The sequence below is a fragment of the Macaca thibetana genome, chromosome 1 (genome assembly GCF_024542745.1).
Source record: "Macaca thibetana thibetana isolate TM-01 chromosome 1, ASM2454274v1, whole genome shotgun sequence".
NCBI lineage: Eukaryota > Metazoa > Chordata > Mammalia > Primates > Cercopithecidae > Macaca > Macaca thibetana.
The window spans coordinates 166,291,419-166,311,628 of record NC_065578.1 but is presented as its reverse complement, the minus strand read 5'-3'; the positions used below and the strand labels follow the sequence as shown (position 1 = coordinate 166,311,628).

Here is a 20,210-nt window from a genome sequence, read left to right as displayed (position 1 = left end):
TGGAAGACACTGAGGACATTAAAATGCCAGATCACAAGGGTTGATACCAATTCATGGTCAGTGATTAATTAATGGGAAAATAGTTGATTCGAGTACTTCTTGCCTGAGATACTACCTTTATGGGAATTAAAAGGACTGATCAAACTGGGACAAGTTGATGCCCACCAAAATAAAAACTCTACCAGGATTGGAAAGTGACTGGAGTCAACAAATAGGTATTTTGGTTCATTACCTAGAAGTAACTACTTATATACATGAAAGGAATGGTCACAGAAGGACCCAAACCAACAGAAGCACCAGAAAAGGTAAAAATTGTTTACCATAAAGGTCCAGTTTCTTAGCAAGATAGGTAAGATTTAAAAATTCATTAGGACATATCCACTGGGGTGATGGCCCAGCATATAGCTAGTAAATAGATCATATTTGATGTTTGTTCTTAACACCAGGAAGATTTAAGCAAGCTTTGAAGGCCACTAAAACGTATTTGAGACTTGATTTTTCTCATGGAAGTTAAATCTAACGTATGAAAATTAAATAATCTGAATTGTTTTTGCCCACCAAGTTATATTCTTCTGATCAAGGAAACTATTTTGCAGTAATGTTATACAACAATGGGCAAATAAACACCACATCAAATATACATATCATACCCTTTATCTTCTGCAGAGTAGTGGAAATATTTGAAATCATTAATTGAAATACCTGCTAAAAAAAACTGGGGCAGGTAGGTCAGTAATAAAGGCTGGTTTACTTGTTTTCAAGTTGTACATTAAAATTAAACATGAGATAATCGTGGTTTTTGCTTTTAGTTCTGTTTATGTGATGAATAACATTATTGATTCATGTTTGTTGAGCCAACCTTGCACCACAGGAATAAAGCCTACTTGATTGTGGTGCATTAGCATTTTGATATGCTGCTGGATTCTGTTTGATAGTATTTTGTTGACTATTTTTGCATCTATGTTCATCAAGGGTATTGACCAGAAATTTTCTTTTTCAGCTGTGTCTCTGCCAGGTTTTGGCATTTGGATGATGCTGGCCTCATAGAATCATTTGGGAAGCTGTCCCTCCTCCTCAATTTTTTGGAATAGTTTCAGTAAGAATGATACCAGCTCTTCCTTTCATATCTGGTATAATTTGGCTGTGAATCTGTCTGGTCCTGGGCTTTTGTTGGTTGGTAGGCTTTTAATTACTGATTCAATTTTGGAACTCACTTTTGCTTGGCTTGGAGATTGAATCTAAATGTCCATCAATGGTAGATTGGATTTTTAAAATGTGGTACACATTTACCATGGAATACTGTGCAGCCATAAAATGTAGTGAGATAATGTCCTTTGCAGGAACATAGATGAAGCTGGAGGCCATTATCTAAGCAAACTAACACAGGAACAGAAAACCAAATATCATACGTTCTCACTTATAAGTGAAAGCTAAACATTGAGTACATATAGATACAAAGAAGAGAACAACAGATACTTGAGGGTGGAGGATGGTAGTTTCTTCCACTTGATTGCATCAGCTATTGAAGCTTGTGCATGCATCATGAATTTCTCATGCCATGGTTTTTATCTCCATCAAGTCATTTAAGGTCTTCTCTACACTGTTTATTCTAGTTAGCCATTCATATAATCTTTTTTCAAGGTTTTTAGCTTCCTTGCGATGGGTTTGAACATCCTCCTTTAGCTTGGAGAAGTTTGTTATTATTGACCTTCTGAAGCCGACTTCTGTCAATTGGTCAAAGTCGTTTTCTGTCCAGCTTTGACCCACTGCTGGTGAGGAGCTGCGATCCTTTGGAGGAGAAGAGGTGCTCTGGTTTTTCAAATTTCCAACTTTTCTGCTCTGGTTTCTCTCCATCTCTGTGGTTTTATCTACCTTTGGTCTTTGATGATGGTAACCTACAGATGGGGTTCCGGTATAGATGTCCTTTTTGTTGATGTTGGTGCTATTTATTTCTGTTTGTTAGTTTTCCTTCTAACAGTCAGGTCCCTCAGCTGCAGGTCTGTTGGAGTTTGCTGGAGATCTACTCCAGACCCTGTTTGCCTCGGTGTCACCAGCAGAGGCTGCAGAACAGCAAATATTGCTGCCTGATCCTTCCTCTGGAAGCTTCGTCCCAGAGGGACACTCGCCTGTATGAGGTGTAAGTCATCCCGTACTGGGAGGGTGTCTCCCAGTTAGGTTACATAGGGGTCAGGAACCCACTTGAGGAGACAGTCTGTCTGCTCTCAGACCTCAAGCACCATGCTGGAGAACCACTGCTCTCTTCAGAGCTATCAGACAGGGACGTTAAAGTCTGCAGAAGTTTCTTCTGCATTTTGTTCAGCTATGCTCTGCTCCCAGAGGTGGAGTCTACAGAGGCAGCAGGCCTAGATGTGCTGCAGTGGGCTCCACCCAGTTCAAGCTTCCAGGCCACTTTGTTTACCTACTCAAGCCTCAGTAATAGCGGATGCCCCTCCCCGCACCAGGCTGTTGCCTCGCAGGTCAATCTCAGACTGCTGCACTAGCAGTGAGCAAGGCTCCCTTGGTGTGGGACCTGCCCAGCCAGGTGCAGGAGAGTATCTCCTGGTCTGCCATTTGCTAAGACCATTGGAAAAGCACAGTATTTGGGCAGGAGCATCCCGTTTTTCCCAGGTCCAGTCTTCCATGGCTTCCCTTCACTAGGAAAGGGAAGTCCCCTGACCCCGGTGCTTCTGGGGTAAGGCAATGCTTACCCTGCTTCAGTTCCCCCTCCCACTGTCCAACCAGTCCCAATGAGATGAACCAGGTACCTCAGTTGAAAATGCAGAAATCACCCATCTTCTGCACTGATCATGCTGGGAGCTGCAGACCAGAGCTGTTCCTATTCAGCCATCTTGGAGCAGTGACCACATTTGTTTTTCTTGTAGAAACACTCTGCTGCTCCAATTCAGGGATGGTGATGGCAGATAATTTATTTGCAAATGATTGAGGTTTTCTAACACTTAGATTACTGATAGAAAGAAAGGAATGGGCAGGAGAATGTGTGCAAGGGATTGACTTACATTGATGAACCATTGAATCTAATTTGGGTATGGTGGGAAGAGAGAAAGTGAAGGGAAAAGAATAGTGAAAAAGTGTCAGGGTCATTGAACGGTTGGAACGAATTTAGTACAGTAATTGAGCTAAAAAGATTGTTGAAATGATCTAGAGTGTGACACTTAATATTTAAATAATTTGGGTAGTTTAATTGGAAACGACAAAGTTTAGATAGACTAGAATCAATAGTGGAGACTACTAGTAGCTCAAAGGGACTTCTCTGGTTTCTTGATTGAACGTAGCTATGTGCATTCCCATTGACTTCTGAACCACCGTCAGTAAGTTTCATCTTAGTGGGAGTCCTTAGGCTGTCCCTTTCTCCAAATTATGCCATTAAATTTCTGGCTGACTGGCCACTTTGTTGCTTGCCCCAGCTAATATCCTCTACACATACTAGTCTTCTCTACTTGCTTCCCACTGTAACCTCTTTGTATTCAATAGGATCCTTGGGCAGGGATTTTTCCATGCTGTAAAGTAACTCCCCTTCAGTGGGGCAGCAGAGCTTCCAGTCCACATAGACTGCTTGCCTATCCAAGGTTCAACTTCTGAGCCACAGAACTGGACTGCTAGACAAAGGTGGATAAAAGCAGCCACTCTTCTTACTGAGATTTATATAGACTTTCTAGAATAAATATTTCCCAACAGTATGCTTTTTGGCCAATTTCTAGAGATTATTTTTATAATTTTATCCAGTTTTATTGCTGCCTTTTGGTGGTGAGTGAATATACCAAGACCCACAAATACCCATTCTCACAGTACCATCTGAACAAAATGATTTTGAAGTAAAATTTGTTTGTTCAAAAATTTCAGGAACATTTACATACCAAAAATTATTCTTGATTTGACCTTTTATAGTCTACAAAATATGAAAACTATTAAGAAGTTATCTTTTTTTTTTTTTTTGACAGTCTCACTGTGTCGCCCAGGCTGGAGAGCAGTGGTGTGATCTCGGTTCATTGCAAACTCCACCTCCCAGGTTCATGCCATTCTCCTGCCTCAGCCTCCCGAGTAGCTGGGGCTACAGGTACCCGCCACCATGCCTGGCTCATTTTTTTTTAATTTTTAGTACAGACAGGGTTTTACTATGTTAGCCAGGATGGTCTGAAGTTACCTCATTCTTAATACCAGTTTTAAGTGGAATTTACAACTAGAACAGTGATGCTGGCCTGATCACCTGCACTTGCTTGACTATTGATGTAGCTGAAATCTTGGCTAGAAAAAAGAAGGGGCTTCCTCTTTCCTCTTCAATGGCCCATTCTGAATATTCCAAACTCAGAGACTCAGGGACCACAGCAAGGATATTGAACAGCTTTTATTTTACTCAAGTAAATATTACATGATAAATTCAGAGTATTATTATGAAAACACTGATTAGACACTATTTGCTTATTTTGCACAACCCTCCATGAACTTTGATGTTTACCACAAAGGACATTACTAAACTAGCTTCCAGTTAGTACGCTGAAATTCAAAGTCATGCTCATAACTGTTAGTGAAAGAGGATTCAAAGCAACACCACCACCACTGAAGTATTTTTAGTGATATAAGTTTGGAACTACCAGGCATGTGGCTCATGATCAGTGTAATTCTAATCTCACAGATATCCTCTGTTGGGGGAGAAGGTAAGTTGAAAGCAGACCTGAATGTTTAGTTCCTTTTTCAGATACATTTATCCGTTTTGGTATGTAAGCTTACATATTTTTTAATGAATAAATAGCTGAAAATATTTTAAATGATTTATAATGTTAATCTATTTTATGGAAATACTTTCTAACATGCGATTAGCAGGAAAATAGAATAAAATTAGTTCTCTCCATCCTCTAAGTTGCAAAGGTAAATGGCCGCCAAACAGAGAATGTAAAGAGGAATTAAATGAGGGAAAATCTGCTATAATCACAGTGGCAAGGTGAAGTATTAGTGTAATTCTGCATAAACTCTGCAATGCCACTAACTAGAAAAATCAATCTCAAAAAGATCTGGCCACCTTCAAAATGCTTTTAGGATTTTATTTTCCTAGATTTGATCATTTAAATTTTATAGGTCTTTAAATTTTAAATGGAATTCCCATTCAATCTAATTATCATTCAACAGAGGGAAATATATTTTACTGAAACAATAGAAAATATCACTTATATATAAACCAGTGAACTGTCAAGAAATTGCTCCTTCTGAGCTCTTAAATATCAAGAATGAAGTAATGTATTACCTCTTTAATAATATTACAAACTGCTTCTTACGATATTTTATAAATGGTCCTATTTTATTTCATGTTGAAATTAAGGCCACCATACCACACGAATTGCAAATAAAATCTCTACCAAGGTCTAGGATACTAATTAAACTATGTGTGTACATGGAGTTTCGATCATTATGCTTTACTCTTTGATTTCCAGAAAGTTTTTACTTTACTGTTTTGCTGTTTCCTAATGTTTACAGACCTTTGAAGTTTTATTTGAACAGTTTCTCGTCTGTCCTGACATAAGAGAATGATATGAACAATAAAATTCTTTCCTTTAAATATTTGCCCTTAGAAGTGTTGCAAAGCATTATTTCTATTGGTTTGAAATTCATTTTATTTTGTTTTCACTTTTAGTGCTGAGTTGTAATCACAGGAGTGCGACTGTATGAGTGTATTTGATTTTTCTTAAATCTATGTTTATGGTATTCATTAAGTGGCTTATACACCTATTACAAATGGCATTACAAGAGGATTTCTAAATAGGGGGGAAACAGAGGAAGATAAGTGAAAAATATGAGAGAAATATACAGAATTTTGACAATTCCTAACCCTCCCCCCACCAAAAAAAAGTTCAAGCTTCAATCCAGTCTCTGGGAGAAACTTCAGTGACATTCTATCTAAAGGTTGCCTAGATGTTAAATGATCTGTAAATGTGTGTTACACCGTCCTTTAGGTGTCTATTGAGAGCCCTGCCAAACAGCAAAAACAACACACTGAAGCAACACATTTGTATACATAGAAAACTGCATGCTTCCACTAGCAAAATATTTATCAAGCAATATGTTGTGCTTCATGTAGCAAAGAAGCTGGAAGAAAATGACAAGCCTAACCACACCTCACTGCAACTTACCATAGTGTCCCAAAGAAAAGCAAAATGTAAATAGGCAAATAAATTGCAAGACTATATGTGACTGTGAGTGTGTGTGTGCGCGTGTGTGTGTGTGTGTATAAACAGTCATACATAATGAGAGGGGCACGTTCTGAGAAGTTCATCCTTAGGCGATTTCTTTCTTATTCAAACATTGTAGGGTGTACTTACACAAACCTAGGTTGTATAGCCTACTACCTAACTAGGTCATATGGTATAGCCTGTCGCTCCTAGGCTGCAAATCTGTACAGTACGTTACGGTACTGAATACTGTGGGCAATTGTAGCACCATTGTAAGTATATGTTTATCTAAATATAGAAAAAATACAATAAAAATACAGTGTAAAACATTAGAAATGGCACACTTGTATGCGGCTCTTACCATGAATAGGGTGTGCAGGACTGAAAGTTGCTCTCAGTAAGTCATTACATGAGTGGTGAGTGAATATGACAGCTTAGAACATTACCATACACTAGTGGAGGTAGAATAAACACTGTATACTTAGGCTAGACTAATTCATTTTATTAATTTATTTATTTATTTAAATAGTTTTGGCGGGAGCAGGTGGTTTTTGGTTACATGGATAAGTTCTTTAGTGCTAATTACTGAGTTTTTGATACACCCAGGTTAGACTAAATTTATTTTAAAACTTTTCTTCGATAATAAATTAACCTTAGTTTATATTAACCGTTTTACTTCATCAACTTTAATTTTTTTTGTCTTTTGAGATAATATTTAGCTTAAAAACATTGTAGAGATGTACAAAAGCTTTTTTATTTCTATTCTTGTTCTATAAGCTTTTCTCTTTTAAATATTTTACTTATTTATTTACTTTTTAAACCTTTTGTTAAAAACAGACACAAACACACACATTAACCTTGGCCTACAAAGGGTCAGGATCATCAGTATCACTATCTTCTTCCTCCACTCTTGTCCCACTAGAAGGTCTTCAGGGTAGTAACACACATGGAGCTGTCCTCTCCTGTGATAACAAAGGTTTCTTCTCGAATAGTTACTGAAGGACCTGAGGAAAAATTAACTGTAAAACAGTGAATAGAAGAAGTGAACCATAAAATACTGATAACAATTATAGTATATGAAATACATTAACCAGTAACACTTCTGTATTATCATCATCAAGTATTACGTACTGTACAAAATTGTGTGTGGTGTATTTTTATGTGACTGACAATGCTGTAGGTTTGTTTACACCGGCAGTGCCACAAACATGTGAGTAATATATTGCACTGCAATGCTATGATGGCTATTAGGTGATAGGAATTTTTCAGCTACACTCTAATCTTATGGGTCCCCTGTCATATAAGCAATCAGTCATCGACCAAAATGTCATTATGTGTTGAATAACTGTATGACTGTGTGTGTGTGTGTGCATATATATATATATATATATAAAATGTGTGTGTGTGTATATATATCCCAGAAGAAATATATTCATAGTATTCTATCAGAATGTTGAGACAAGAAAAATTATTTTCTACTTTTGAAGTGGGTGGTTGTGTAAAGGAGGTTTGCAAAAAGACATTAACACTCCTAGCTAGCACCACTGCAGATATGCACAATGAATATTTGATGAATGTCATAGAGTTAGTTCTGGAAAACCAAGTTATTTGGATAGCAAAGAATATGTAGGTGCAAATGTATGAAAATAAACTACTATAATTTTGGAGGAGTGAAGGATAATCGAAAGAGTTATGATAGGTTAATACTATCAAGACGGGAGTCTTTCCTTCAATACCTTTACCAAAACTATCTAATGTCAAATTTTAAACAGACAATCAATTTCAGGTTTCACAAGGTGAAAATATTTCAAATATTGTGTAACATTAAACATTACTTGTAGATAGATGAAAAAGAGAAATTTCTCTGATTTGTCAGCTTAATTTCTGCACACATCTTCCAAATAAGGTGAAAAATAAAATTATTCCTTATGCAGCAGTACTATATTGCAAAAATATCTTGAGATAAAAACAAAGAGCAGTATTATATTGAGGAAATATATTGAGCTAAATACTTACTCAAAGATAAAGTATATCAAACCCATAGAATGTACAATATCAAGAGTGAACCCTAACATAAACTATGGACTTTGGGTGATAATTATATTGATGGTGTGGGAGGTTATCCGTGTGGTAGGGAAGAGGAAGTGGTAGGTAGGAAATCTCTGTACCTTCCACTCAATTTTGCTGTGAAAAACCTGTAAATAAAAAATAAAGTCTACTAAAAAATATGTGTGTGTATATATGTATGTGTACACAAAAAAGAGTCAAAAAGTATGAAGATTTCACTCATTTTCTACATTGCTTTAATGTATCTTGCACCGTAGTGCGTATGGATGCATATGTACATATATACAGTAGTCCTTTAGTATCCTCAAGGAATTGGTTCCAGGACTCTACCCACACACAGTAGATACCAAAATCCAAGGATACTCAAGTCTCTCAGAGAGAATGGTGTAGTATTTTCATATAACCTGTGCATATCCTCCCATACAGTTTATTTTATTTTATTTTATTTATTTATTTACTTATTTATTTATTTTTTTTGAGGTGCAGTCTTGCTCTGTCGCCTCCAGGCTGGAGTTTAGTGGCATGATCTCGGCTCACTGCAACCTCCCCCTCCCAGGTTCAAGTGATTCTTCTGCCTCAGCCTCCCGAGTAGCTGGGATTACAGGAGCACACCACCACACCAGGCTAATTTTTGTGTTTTTAGTAGAGATGGGGTTTCGCCATGTTGGTCAGGCTGGTCTCAAACTCCTGACCTCAAGTGATCCACCCGCCTCAACCTCCCAAAGTGCTGGGATTACAGGCATGAGCTACCACACCCAGCCCTCTCATACAATTTAAGTAATTTAAGTAATTTCTAGATTATTTATAATACCTAATACAATGTAAATGCTATACAACAAAGGAAATAGCAATGATCTTTCTCCTGAGAAACATTTATGAGAGTTAAGAGAGAAATAGATATATGAAGATGTTCTTTGTCCCTAAAATAGTTTATAAACATAAAATATTTTATTATAAAAACCAAAATACAAGTATACACATATAAATACAAATATACAAATACATATTTGTATATACAACATTTAGCAGAGTTTAGCTCTAAATTTATCTTGATTGAGTTGTTCTTAGTGATTTTCTTATATTCTCTAAATTATTTCCACTGAAACTATATTAACTTTGTAACCAGAAAATATTCAAAATGATATTAGTAAACAAAAAACAAAACTACCTACCCAACATCTTTACTGCACCAGAAAATAAATAGGGCAGAGTTTCTGGTGGAGATACCTATGACGGTCAATGAGAATAGAGAAAAGAAGTAAGTTGAGAGCTAAGAGCAACCTTATCACTCCTCCACTGTATACTATGCAGATAAGGAAGATTTGCTACTCTTATACTCTGCTTCATTCTTAAATTGTGGTGTGAGGGTTTTCTTCTTGAAGAAATTGCAGGAGAGTTCATACTTCATATCACTCCAAAATATAAATTTTATATGCATTAACAATGACCTCCTCAAATACTTTTGTACCCTTAATTAGTGATGGTTTTTCATTCCTAATTTGTACACTGGAAAGCATTTAAGCTAAAGGCATTTAAGCTAAATGAAAGAAAAAAACTGTAAATGAGATGATTAAAATATAATCTACTGATTTATTTAAGTAGCTTATTGTGTAATTCTACAGTTTTGTGTTATTTTCCCAGCAACATTTTGTGATTTTCCAAAAATAAAACATGGAATTCTATATGATGAAGAAAAACATAAGCCATTCTCCCAAGTTCCTACAGGGGAAGTTTTCTATTACTCCTGTGAATATAATTTTGTGTCTCCGTCAAAATCCTTTTGGACTCGCATAACATGCACGGAAGAAGGATGGTCACCAACACCAAAGTGTCTCAGTGAGTAAATGCCCTGTTCATTAAATGGATGTCATTCAGTGAATAAAGAAGGATGTGCCAGACAAGACCATAAGGTCTTGATAATCACAGAGGCAGTGACCAGAGGAGCTGCAAAGATGGGAGATATAGTTCTCCAAGTTTGAGATGCCTCCTATGAGAATCAATGAAGAATAAATATGTCAACTGTCTTGCATTACATGGAAATGCTCTACGTGTTGAAATATATTAATTGTTTTAGACTGATGATTAATATATTTGACTGCTAATATTTCTTTACTAATATTCATTTGGCAGCAGCCTGATCATAGTTTTCCTTTAAAATGCCATTTTTATACATATTCTGTTTTGAATTTACCATTCTTCTGCACATTGCAAGGAGGTTTAGCATTTTCACTTTTATATTTCAATAAATCATTTATTTGGTCCTTCAAAGTGCAGCTATTAATACTCCAATAAATGTAGAGAGCAAACTCCAATGATAACAGGTGTATTAAAAGAGAAAACAATTGGGAGACAGATAGATGAGGCAACAAAGGAAGTAGCAATGATCTTTCTCCTAAGAAACATTTATGAGAGTTAAGAGAGAAATAGATATATGAAGATGTTCTTTGTCCCTAAAATAGTTTATAAACATAAAATATTTTATTATAAAAACCATAGAGCAACAACATGAAATATTTTCTTCTATATGTATATATAAAAGAAACAAAAATATATTTCAGCATATATATATAGTAGCATGACTTAAAGCCTTTTGAAAATGTTTATATTTGATTTCAGCTTTGAAAGTTTTCCTTTTTTTTTTTTTTGAGACAGAGTAAGACTCTGTCACCCAGGCTGGAGTACAGTGGTGCCTTCTCAACTCACTGCTACCTCTGCTTTCTGGGTTCAAGTGATTCTCCTGTCTCAGCCTCCAGACTAGCTGGAATTACAAGTGCGCACCACTATGCCCTCTAATTTTTGTATTTGTAGTAGAAACAGGGTTTCACCATGTTAGCCAGGCTAGTCTCAAACTCCCGGCCTCAAGTGATCCACTCGCCTCAGCCTCTCAAAGTGCAGGGATTACCAGCATGAGCCACTTCACCCGATTTATTAAAATATTTTAAAATGCAGTTGTACTTTTTCTTTGCTACTTCCATCTTGTATATTAATCCGTTTTGGGGTCCTTAGGACTGTGTTTCTTTCCTTTTGTGGAAAATGGTCATTCTGAATCTTCAGGACAAACACATCTAGAAGGAGATACTGTACAAATTATTTGCAACACAGGATACAGCCTTCAAAACAAGGAGAACAATATTTCATGTGTGGAACGGGGCTGGTCTGCTCCTCCCAAATGCAGGTCCACTAGTAAGTACAACGCTGTTCTCTCAGATGCTGTTATATATTATAAAGTTTAAAAGAAATAAATCTTTTTTTTTTACAAATTAAATATAGGTTAAATATAGGTTTTACCACAAAATTCTATCATTATTCATTTGATTTTCAGTTCCAATTGTGTCTAAATGGATGTGCAATAACATAGTTTGCCTAACTATATAAATCAAATGTATGTGGTAAGTAAAAACATTAAATAAGAATACACCTTGAATATAATCCCTTGAAGTTTAAGTAATGCCTGTGTGTGGTTTCTAGTGTCAGGTTAGAAAGAAATGGTTACAAAACTGAAGTATTAAAGTGAAAATAAATCAAATTCTAATGAAAATGTCTGGTAAGTAAGACAGCATTTAATATGTATCTTTATTTAAATTCTTATGCTTTATTGAATAAATCATCAATTCCTACGTTTTAGAAAGTCCATACTTCTGAGAGGTATGTTTATTTGTGAGCGGCTTAGCATTTGAAAAACGATTCTTTTGGAAACCTGTGGCATAAATGATGGCACCTCCCAGTCCTGTGTGAACTCTTGTAATTCTTCGTCTTTATAGCGCCTCAGTAATTGTTCTTCGCCCAGCCCAATACGATTCCGTCCTATGCTTGCACAGCTCAGTATTCAACTAAAAACACAAGGAGCCCCGTGGAAACTTCTACAGCTCTTTCTCTTCATACCACTTTCTCTCTACTACTATGCCCAGTAACTTCTGGCCACCGTAGTCTCCAAGACTGACCTTATTAGTCTCAACTCAAGAAGACCACTGAGTTCTTCCTGGGTTCTCCCTCACAGCACAGAGTCTGAGAAAGGCCTCCCAGCAAACAGATGGGGCTGTGTGCTATGGTAGTTTGGGGTTTTGAGGTTTTTTCATTTTCTTAGTCATCACGGTTGTGTGCTGGGAGATTTCCAGTGTTCTTGATATATATTTTGTACAGTTTTCTAATTTTTTTCCAGTGGGATGCTATGTTGATACCAGCTATTCCATCCAATCAGGAAATAGAATCCGTGGTATGCTTTTCAAAAGATGTTATGTTATCAAATATTATTCCACATCTTCAATATTTAATTTAAAACCTCTAGAGCAGGGCACAGTGGTGTGTGCCTGTAGTCCCAGCCACTGGGAAGGCTGAAGCAGGAGGATCACTTGAGCCCAGGTGTTCAAGACTGCAGTGAGCTATGACTGCACCAGTGCACTCCAACCTGGGCAACAGAGTGAGACCCTGTCTTCACTAAATTTAAACTTCTAGAAAACTGAGTCTTCTTAAAACAACTGAAACTGTGATAGTTTTTCGGTAAATAGTTAAATCATAGTATCTTTCTATTACTACAGGATTAAACATGATTAACATTTGCAAAAAAAAAAAAGAACAAATGTTATGAATACCAGAAAATTCCAGTGATTGAATAGGTTTCAGGATTTATAGGCTTCAATGATGGCATAAATATTTCCATGCTCTCTCTATGTCATGAACAAGCTCTCTTCAATTTGTGGGATGATGGCTATTGTCAGCCCAACGATTATATTTTAGAAGCCTGACAAATTAAGTTTGACCAGCTGTATCCCATACAAGCTGGCTCTCTCTTGTGTACAGTCTGTAAGACTTTGTTAGCCTTTGATTAAGTCTGTTGCTTTGTGACACAAAAAATATCCCGGGTTTAATTCATGTTTTCCCTGTCCAAGAACTAGAATCAGCCATACCTTCAATAAGTTCTGGTTCCATTCAGTGAGTAACGACATTTAGAAACTAAGTTGCCAAGATAAAGTTGCTTCAAAACTTAGCCCACTTTATTTAGTCTGACAAAGAACACATCTTTTTGTTCAAGTTCTCAGAATATTGCTACCTTTCCCTCTCTGCCTGTTGCTTATTCCAAAAGCATAAGGCAACATATTGAGGTTATAAGAGTAGATGGAGGAAGTCAGAATCTCCAAAGTGGAAGAATTCAGCAGAACAGTCTATGTCCAAGGTTGAATGGTAGCTCAAGAACACCATGGAGAGTTAATAAAGTTTCAGGGCAACTAGACTCATAATGATAGGTGCATAGTCTGTGTTTTCATCTAAGGTAACATTTTGCAAGTTATGGTAATCTATGTTCCAGGGATTAGTACAGAGCCATCTTTGGGAGCCATTATTCCTTCTACAACACCATGCAATAACCACATATGAATGAAGCAGCTGGGAAACCCTACATCAGCCAAGATCAATTATATTTATTTATTTATTTACTTAATTACTTACTTATTTCCTTATTATTATTATTATTATTATTTTTTGAGACAGAGTCTCACTATGTTGCCCAGGTTGGAGTGCAATGGTGTGATCTGGCTCCCTGCAAATTCTGCCTCCAAAGTTCAAGCGATTCTTGTGCCTCAGCCTCCTGAGTAGTTGGGATTACAGGCATGTGTCACCACACCCAGCTAATTTCTGTATTCTTAGTAGAGACAGGGTTTCACCAAGTTGGCCAGGTTGGTCTTGAACTCCCAACCTCAGGTGATCTGCCAACCTTGGCCTCCCAAGTGCTGATATTACAGACATGAGCCACTGCACCCAGCCAGATCAATTATTTTCAATGGCATTTTGTTTTTACAATTAGATTTTTTAAAAGATGACAATCAATAAAGAATTGCCATCCAAAATCTTGGAATAAAATACAGAGATTTAGGGATACAAGTTTTATGTAAGTGAAATGAGTCACATTCTAGTGGGATTTGCTCGAGTAAACTGCAATCAAACCATTAAAGTGCCAATGACAGTACATAAAACTAGTCACTTTAAATAATATTTATGAGATTATTAATTAGAAAATATTTCAATTGTTTTTTTGTGTGTATACTTGATTTATTCAGATTATTTACTCTGTCTTGAATGTCAATTATATATTTTATGTAAGAATTAATATATACTTTTATAAACTAACCATTAATGAGAGATGATTAAATAAGAAAAATAAACACATATTCATATACATAATTATTTCTAATTGAATCAGAAGATATTCATAATGAGTTTTTATAAACATACTAGTGATAGAGATGAGAATAATGGAAAGGTTCAAAAAACTTAGAAGATGGGTTTTCTAAAAAGTCTTTGATATTTAGTTACCCATTTATAAAATTGGGAATAATTTGATTTATAATTTCCCTCCAACTTTCTCCCCATATGGGTGAAATTGGCCAAAAGAACGGGGCTACAGTCCCCATGCAAGTTCAAAACCCAGCAGGGCGCTCATTAAATCTTCAATCTCCAAAAATGGTCTCCTTTGACTCCCTGTCTCACATCCAGGACACACTGATGCAAGGGGTAGACTACCAAGGCCTTGGGTAGCTCCACTTCTGTGGCTTTGCAGCGTTCAGCCACCAGGGCTGCTCTCATGGGCTGGCATTGAGTGCCTGTGGCCTTTCCAGGTGCATAGTACAAGCTGTTGGCTTATCTACCATTCTGTGGTCTGGAGGAGAGTACCCCCCTATGCAAAGCTCCACTCGGCAGTGCCTCAGTGGTGACTCTGTGGGGGGGTTCCAACCCTACATTTCCCTTCCACACTGCCCTAGCAGAGTTTCTCCATGAGGACTCCGCCCCTGCAGACTTTTGCCTGGACATGCAGGAATTTCCATACAACCTCAGAAATCCAGGCAGAGGTTCCCACTTGGAACCAAAAAAAGCTCAAAATCTTATCTTCTGTGCCTTATGCACAGGCACAAAACCACGTGGAAGCTGCCGAGGTTCGAGGTTTGCACCTTCTGAAAAAATGACGTGAGCTATATCTTGGCCCCATTTAGCCACAGCTGGAGCTGGAGCAGCTAGGACTCAGCAGGGCACCAGGTCCTGAGGCTGCACACAGCAGCAGGGCCCAGGCCCATGAAACTATTTTTCCTCCTAGGCCTGTGATGGGAAAGCCTCAAAGATCTCTGACATGCCCTAGAGTCATTTTCGCCATTGTCTTAGGCTATTAACATTTGGCTCCTTGTTACTTATGCAAATTTCTGCAGCAGGCTTGAATTATTCGCCAGAATATTCGTTTTTCTCTTCTACTACATGGTCAGGCTGCAAATTTTGCAAACTTTTATAGTCTGTCACTCTTGAATATTTTGCTGCTTAGAAATTTCCTACTCTAGTTACCCTAAATCATCTCTCTCAACTTCAAAGTTCCACAGATCTCTAAGGCAGGGGCAAATTGCCACTAATCTCTTTGCTACAGCATAGCAAGAGTGACCTTTGCTCCAGTTCCCAATGAGTTTCTCATTTCCATCTAAGACTACCTCGGCCTGGACTTCATTGTCCATATCACTATAAGCATTTTGGTCAAAACTGCTGAACAAGTCTCAAGGGGGTTCCAAACTGTCCCTCATCTTCCTGTCTTCTTCTGAGCCCCCTAAGCTGTTCCAACCTCTGCCTATTACCCGGTTCCAAAGTCACTTACACATTTTCAGGTACCTTATAGCAGTGCCCACTGTACCAATTGACTGTATTAGTCCATTCTCACACTGCTATAAAGAACTTCTCCAACCTGGCTAATGTATCAATAAAGTAGGTTTGGCCAGACATGGTGGCTCACACCTGTAATCCTAGCACTTTGGGAGACTGGGGCAGGCGAATCACTTGAGTTCAGGAGTTTGAGACTAGCCTGGCCCACATGGTGAAACTCTGTCTTTACTAAAATATAAAAATCAGCTGGGCATGGTGGTGCACACCTGTAATCCCAGCTATTCAGGAGGATAAGGGAGGAGAATCGCTTGAGCTGGGGAGGCGGAGGCTGTAGTGAGCCGAGATAGTGCCACTGCACTGCAGTCTGGGCAACAAAGTGAGACTCCGTCTCAAAATAATAATAATAAATAAATAAAATAGGTTTAATTGACTCACAGTTCCACATGGCTGTGGCTTCAGAAAACTTACAATCATGGCAGAAGGGGAGGCAGGCACTTCTTCACAAGGCAGCAGGAGAGAGACAAGTGGGTGAAGGAGGAACTTCCAAACACTTATAAAACCATCAGATCTTTTGAGAACTCACTCACTATCATGAGAACAGCATGGGGGAAGCCATCCCCATGATCCAACCACCCCCCACTGTGTCTCTGCCTCAGTACCTGGGGATTACAATTCAAGATAAGATGTGAGTGGGGACACAAAGCCTAACTATATCAGGTGGCAAGTATGTGTGATAAATGATGTGAATGCAAAAAAGAGTAATTTCAAGTGCTCCAGCTACCAGTATCTCCTCAGGCTTCTAATATCATTCCCTTCTTATATTTTTGATAGATTTGGAACAATTTAATGTAATTAAGTCAAAATAGCTGATATATTTTTTCAAGTTATGAGAAAAATATTGTACAGTATTAGTTGGTTCTACATGTCACTATTAGTTTATGCCTTATGGTCAATCTTGAAAGTGTTCAGTCATTTTTTTTTATTGTTTTCAGTCCGGTACTTTTTCTTTTCTCTTTCTGGATCGCCTCTCCTTATTTGTTATTGTTTGTTGTATCCTAAAGGTCTCTGAAGCTCAGTTCAGCTTTCTATTTTCAGTCTATTTTCAGACTGAGTAATTAATATTGCTCTGTATTGAAGTTCATGAATTTATTCATCTGTCAACTCCCAATGTATTATTAGGCCTATCCAGTGGGTTTTTTTTTTAATGCTTGTTTTACTATTTGGGTTTATAATTCCTACCGGACTTTTCAAAGCACCATCAGTTTCAACATCTGTGTCTTCTTAGTGTTGTCTTCTGTTATTAATAATTGTCTTTTCTCTATTGAGTTTCCTGGTCCTTAATATGATGAGTAATTTTTAAATTTATTCTAGATATTTTAGGTGTTATATATTGAGTACTGGATTGCAAAAAGTCTTATTTGGCAGCTTCCATTGCTACCATGCTGGGTATAAGCCCAGGTTTCCCACTTAGCTTCTGCTGACATCATGGGGAAAGGGAGAGGTGTCTTGTTACTTGACCATGTGGGTGAAAGTTTAAGTTCCACAGTTGACCTCTGTTTATCTGGGAGTGTGGAGGGTGGTCATTGGCTTCTTAGGATCTTTCCTACAGTATGTAAGTTATTGGTAAACATGATTCTGGTCTTGTAAGGCTGCTCTTTTCCTGGGCTTTTGGGTATAGAAAGTAGGCGCTTCTGGGGATTTTCTTTTTTTGTCTGAACCTCATATTAATACTGGGTTGCAGTCTCCTCCAGTGTCCTAACCAGGATATACAGGAGTCCAAAAGAAAACCCACATGACCCTGCTGTATCATTCCTGAGTCCTGAAGTCTCTAGCTAGATCAAAGTCTCTACCTCTTTCAGAGTCTTCTTATGTTCTTTTCTTTTTTTTTTTTTTTTTTACATTGTGTCCAAAATTCGAGTTGTCCTTAGCATAAGGAAAAGGTAGAAAAGTTCGTTCCTCATTTTGCCGATACCAAGAATCCAGCAATTTCCTTTTACTTTCTATTAATTTGTATTGTTTAAATTTTTCAAGGAATTAATGTTTCTTTTGTAAGGCAAATGAAAATAAAGAATGAAATGACTATGGACCCAATAAACTCCAAAGAATGTTGAATTTAAAATAAGAAACTTTCTGTGTTTGTCATAGCTTTCTATCTGTTTAGCACATACTCATTTAGAAAAACATTTCTTAATCCTGGAATACTACGAGGTGTCATCTTTGTTAATGCTGTATGTGTTCATTCAGTCAGGAGAAAATAACTTAAAATATAACTTTCAGTTTGTAGGATAAATTTTACTCCAGGAATCATTTCATTCAGCACAAATCACAAAAGCCCTGATAGAATATAAAGTGCCTAGTTTGTATTTGCCTTATTTGAACTTGCAGTTTTATTTGCTCTCCCAGTAAATCAAATGATGTTTTTTTAGTTTTTGCAGAAAAATGTGGGCCCCCTCCACCTATTGACAATGGAGACATTACTTCATTCCCGTTGTCAGTATATGCTCCAGGTTCGTCAGTTGAGTATCAATGCCAGAGCTTGTATAAACTTGAGGGTGATAATCAAATAACATGTAGAAATGGACAATGGTCAGAACGACCAAAATGCTTAGGTAAGTACTTTAATATTCTCATGGGTCTGGAAAAAATCAGTGTGATGAGTCTGATATTTCACTGTTTGTAATAGAATTTTCACAGATTAACAAACAAGCATTCTGCTGAATGCTTGCCTACCAAACGTTTATATAATGGAATGTAAAGTTTAGAAATTTTTCTCTTTATATTTATGTTTTATTTTAAAACATTTAGTTGATAAATAAAAAAATCTATTCTTGTTCTATAACATGTTGTTTGATATATTTATAAAGCAATGATTACTACAAATTAATTAACACATTCATCACCACCTATGGTTACCATTGTGTGTAAATATGTGTGTGTGTGTGTGTGAGAGAGAGAGATAAGGACTCTTAAAATCTGCTTTCTCTTCAAATTTCAAGTGAATAATACCATATTATTAGCTATTAATGTCATTACATTTCTCTATTTGATTCCCAGTTCTTGTTCATCTTATTACTGAAAGTTTGGATTCTTTCACCAAAATCATAATCAAACAGAAACAGCAATGACAGGTTCTAAAATACAACTATCTTAATATAACAATTGATGTTATGAATCTGGTAATAACTTTAAATTATCATCCATTAAACATAGTACCTCATTTTTACATCGTTTACCATTTTAACTTTACTTAAATCTATATTATGTTTTTACAGCATTGGTTTGGAAAGGATTTAGAGAAATAATTCCTCAACCATCATATAACATTCTACTTGAAAACCTGTCTATGAGTCTATAAAGATTTGCATACTACTTAATGTTTTATGTTCATTTTTTTCTACTTTCAGATCCATGTGTAATATCACAAGAAATGATGGAAAAATATAATATAAAATTAAAGTGGACAAACCAACGAAAGCTTTATTCAAGAACAGGTGACATAGTTGAGTTTGATTGTAAATATGGATATCGTCCAACAAAATCTCATTCATTTCGAGCAGTGTGTCAGGATGGAAAACTGATATATCCCAGTTGTGAAGAAAAATAGAATAAATGGCATTACTATTAGTAAAATGCACTTATTTTTCTGAATTTACTATTAAATCTGTTTTCAATTTCATTTTTCAAGTACTATTTTACTCATTTTTATTCATAAATAAAATTTTGTGTTGATGTGTGAAAATGCAATTATAATCTGAGACATGTCACAATAGTGAATACTATCTTCACCAAATCTAAGTAACAACCTAGGAATTGTCTTTTTTTTTTTTCCTTTTTAAAAAAAAGTTGACAATAACTGTATATATTCATGAGGTACATAGTTATGTTTCCATATATATAATGTATAATGGTCAGTTAGGGTAATTAGTATATCCATTATCTCAAACACTTATCATTTCTTTGGGTTGGGAGCATTAAATATTCTCCTTCCAGCTATTTGGTACTCCATAGTATATTATTGGTAACTGAAGGAATTATATCTAAATGTTACCCCCACATATCTTGAAAGTCAGTTCCTAACAGTCACAGCCTGGGAGTTCATGTTAGCCTTCTTTCAGAGCTTGCAACTATGTATATCCACATAACTAATCAAAATAATATGTGTTTTGGTGAGAATTAGCATCTGCAATGGTTAGTTTTATGTGTCAACTTGGCTAGGCTATCAAGCCCAATTAAATAATCAAATGTTAATCTAAGTGTTGCTGTGAAGAAAGTATTTTATAGATGGAGTTAATAACATCTACAATAAGTTGCCTTTAAGTAAAGATTATCCTTGATAAT

The 20,210-nt window shown here is 36.6% G+C and overlaps 1 protein-coding gene across 3 annotated transcripts; it reads left to right on the top strand.

Annotated features, from left to right (window-relative positions):
- The first annotated feature begins 4,472 nt into the window (after nt 1-4,472).
- CFHR2 (complement factor H related 2) lies at nt 4,473-19,616 on the top strand. Of its 3 annotated transcripts, none has more exons than XM_050782660.1 (5): nt 4,473-4,673; nt 9,888-10,082; nt 11,253-11,429; nt 18,299-18,481; nt 19,277-19,616. In XM_050782660.1, exons 1-5 carry the CDS (start codon nt 4,616-4,618, stop codon nt 19,474-19,476), a joined length of 813 nt encoding a protein of 270 aa, XP_050638617.1. In that variant the 5' UTR covers nt 4,473-4,615; the 3' UTR covers nt 19,477-19,616. The 3 variants fall into 3 exon arrangements, with proteins under 3 accessions (XP_050638617.1, XP_050638622.1, XP_050638631.1); XM_050782665.1 differs by having other exon boundaries at nt 4,504-4,673; nt 11,301-11,429; XM_050782674.1 differs by lacking the exon at nt 11,253-11,429 and having other exon boundaries at nt 4,505-4,673.
- Nucleotides 19,617-20,210: the final 594 nt, after the last annotated feature.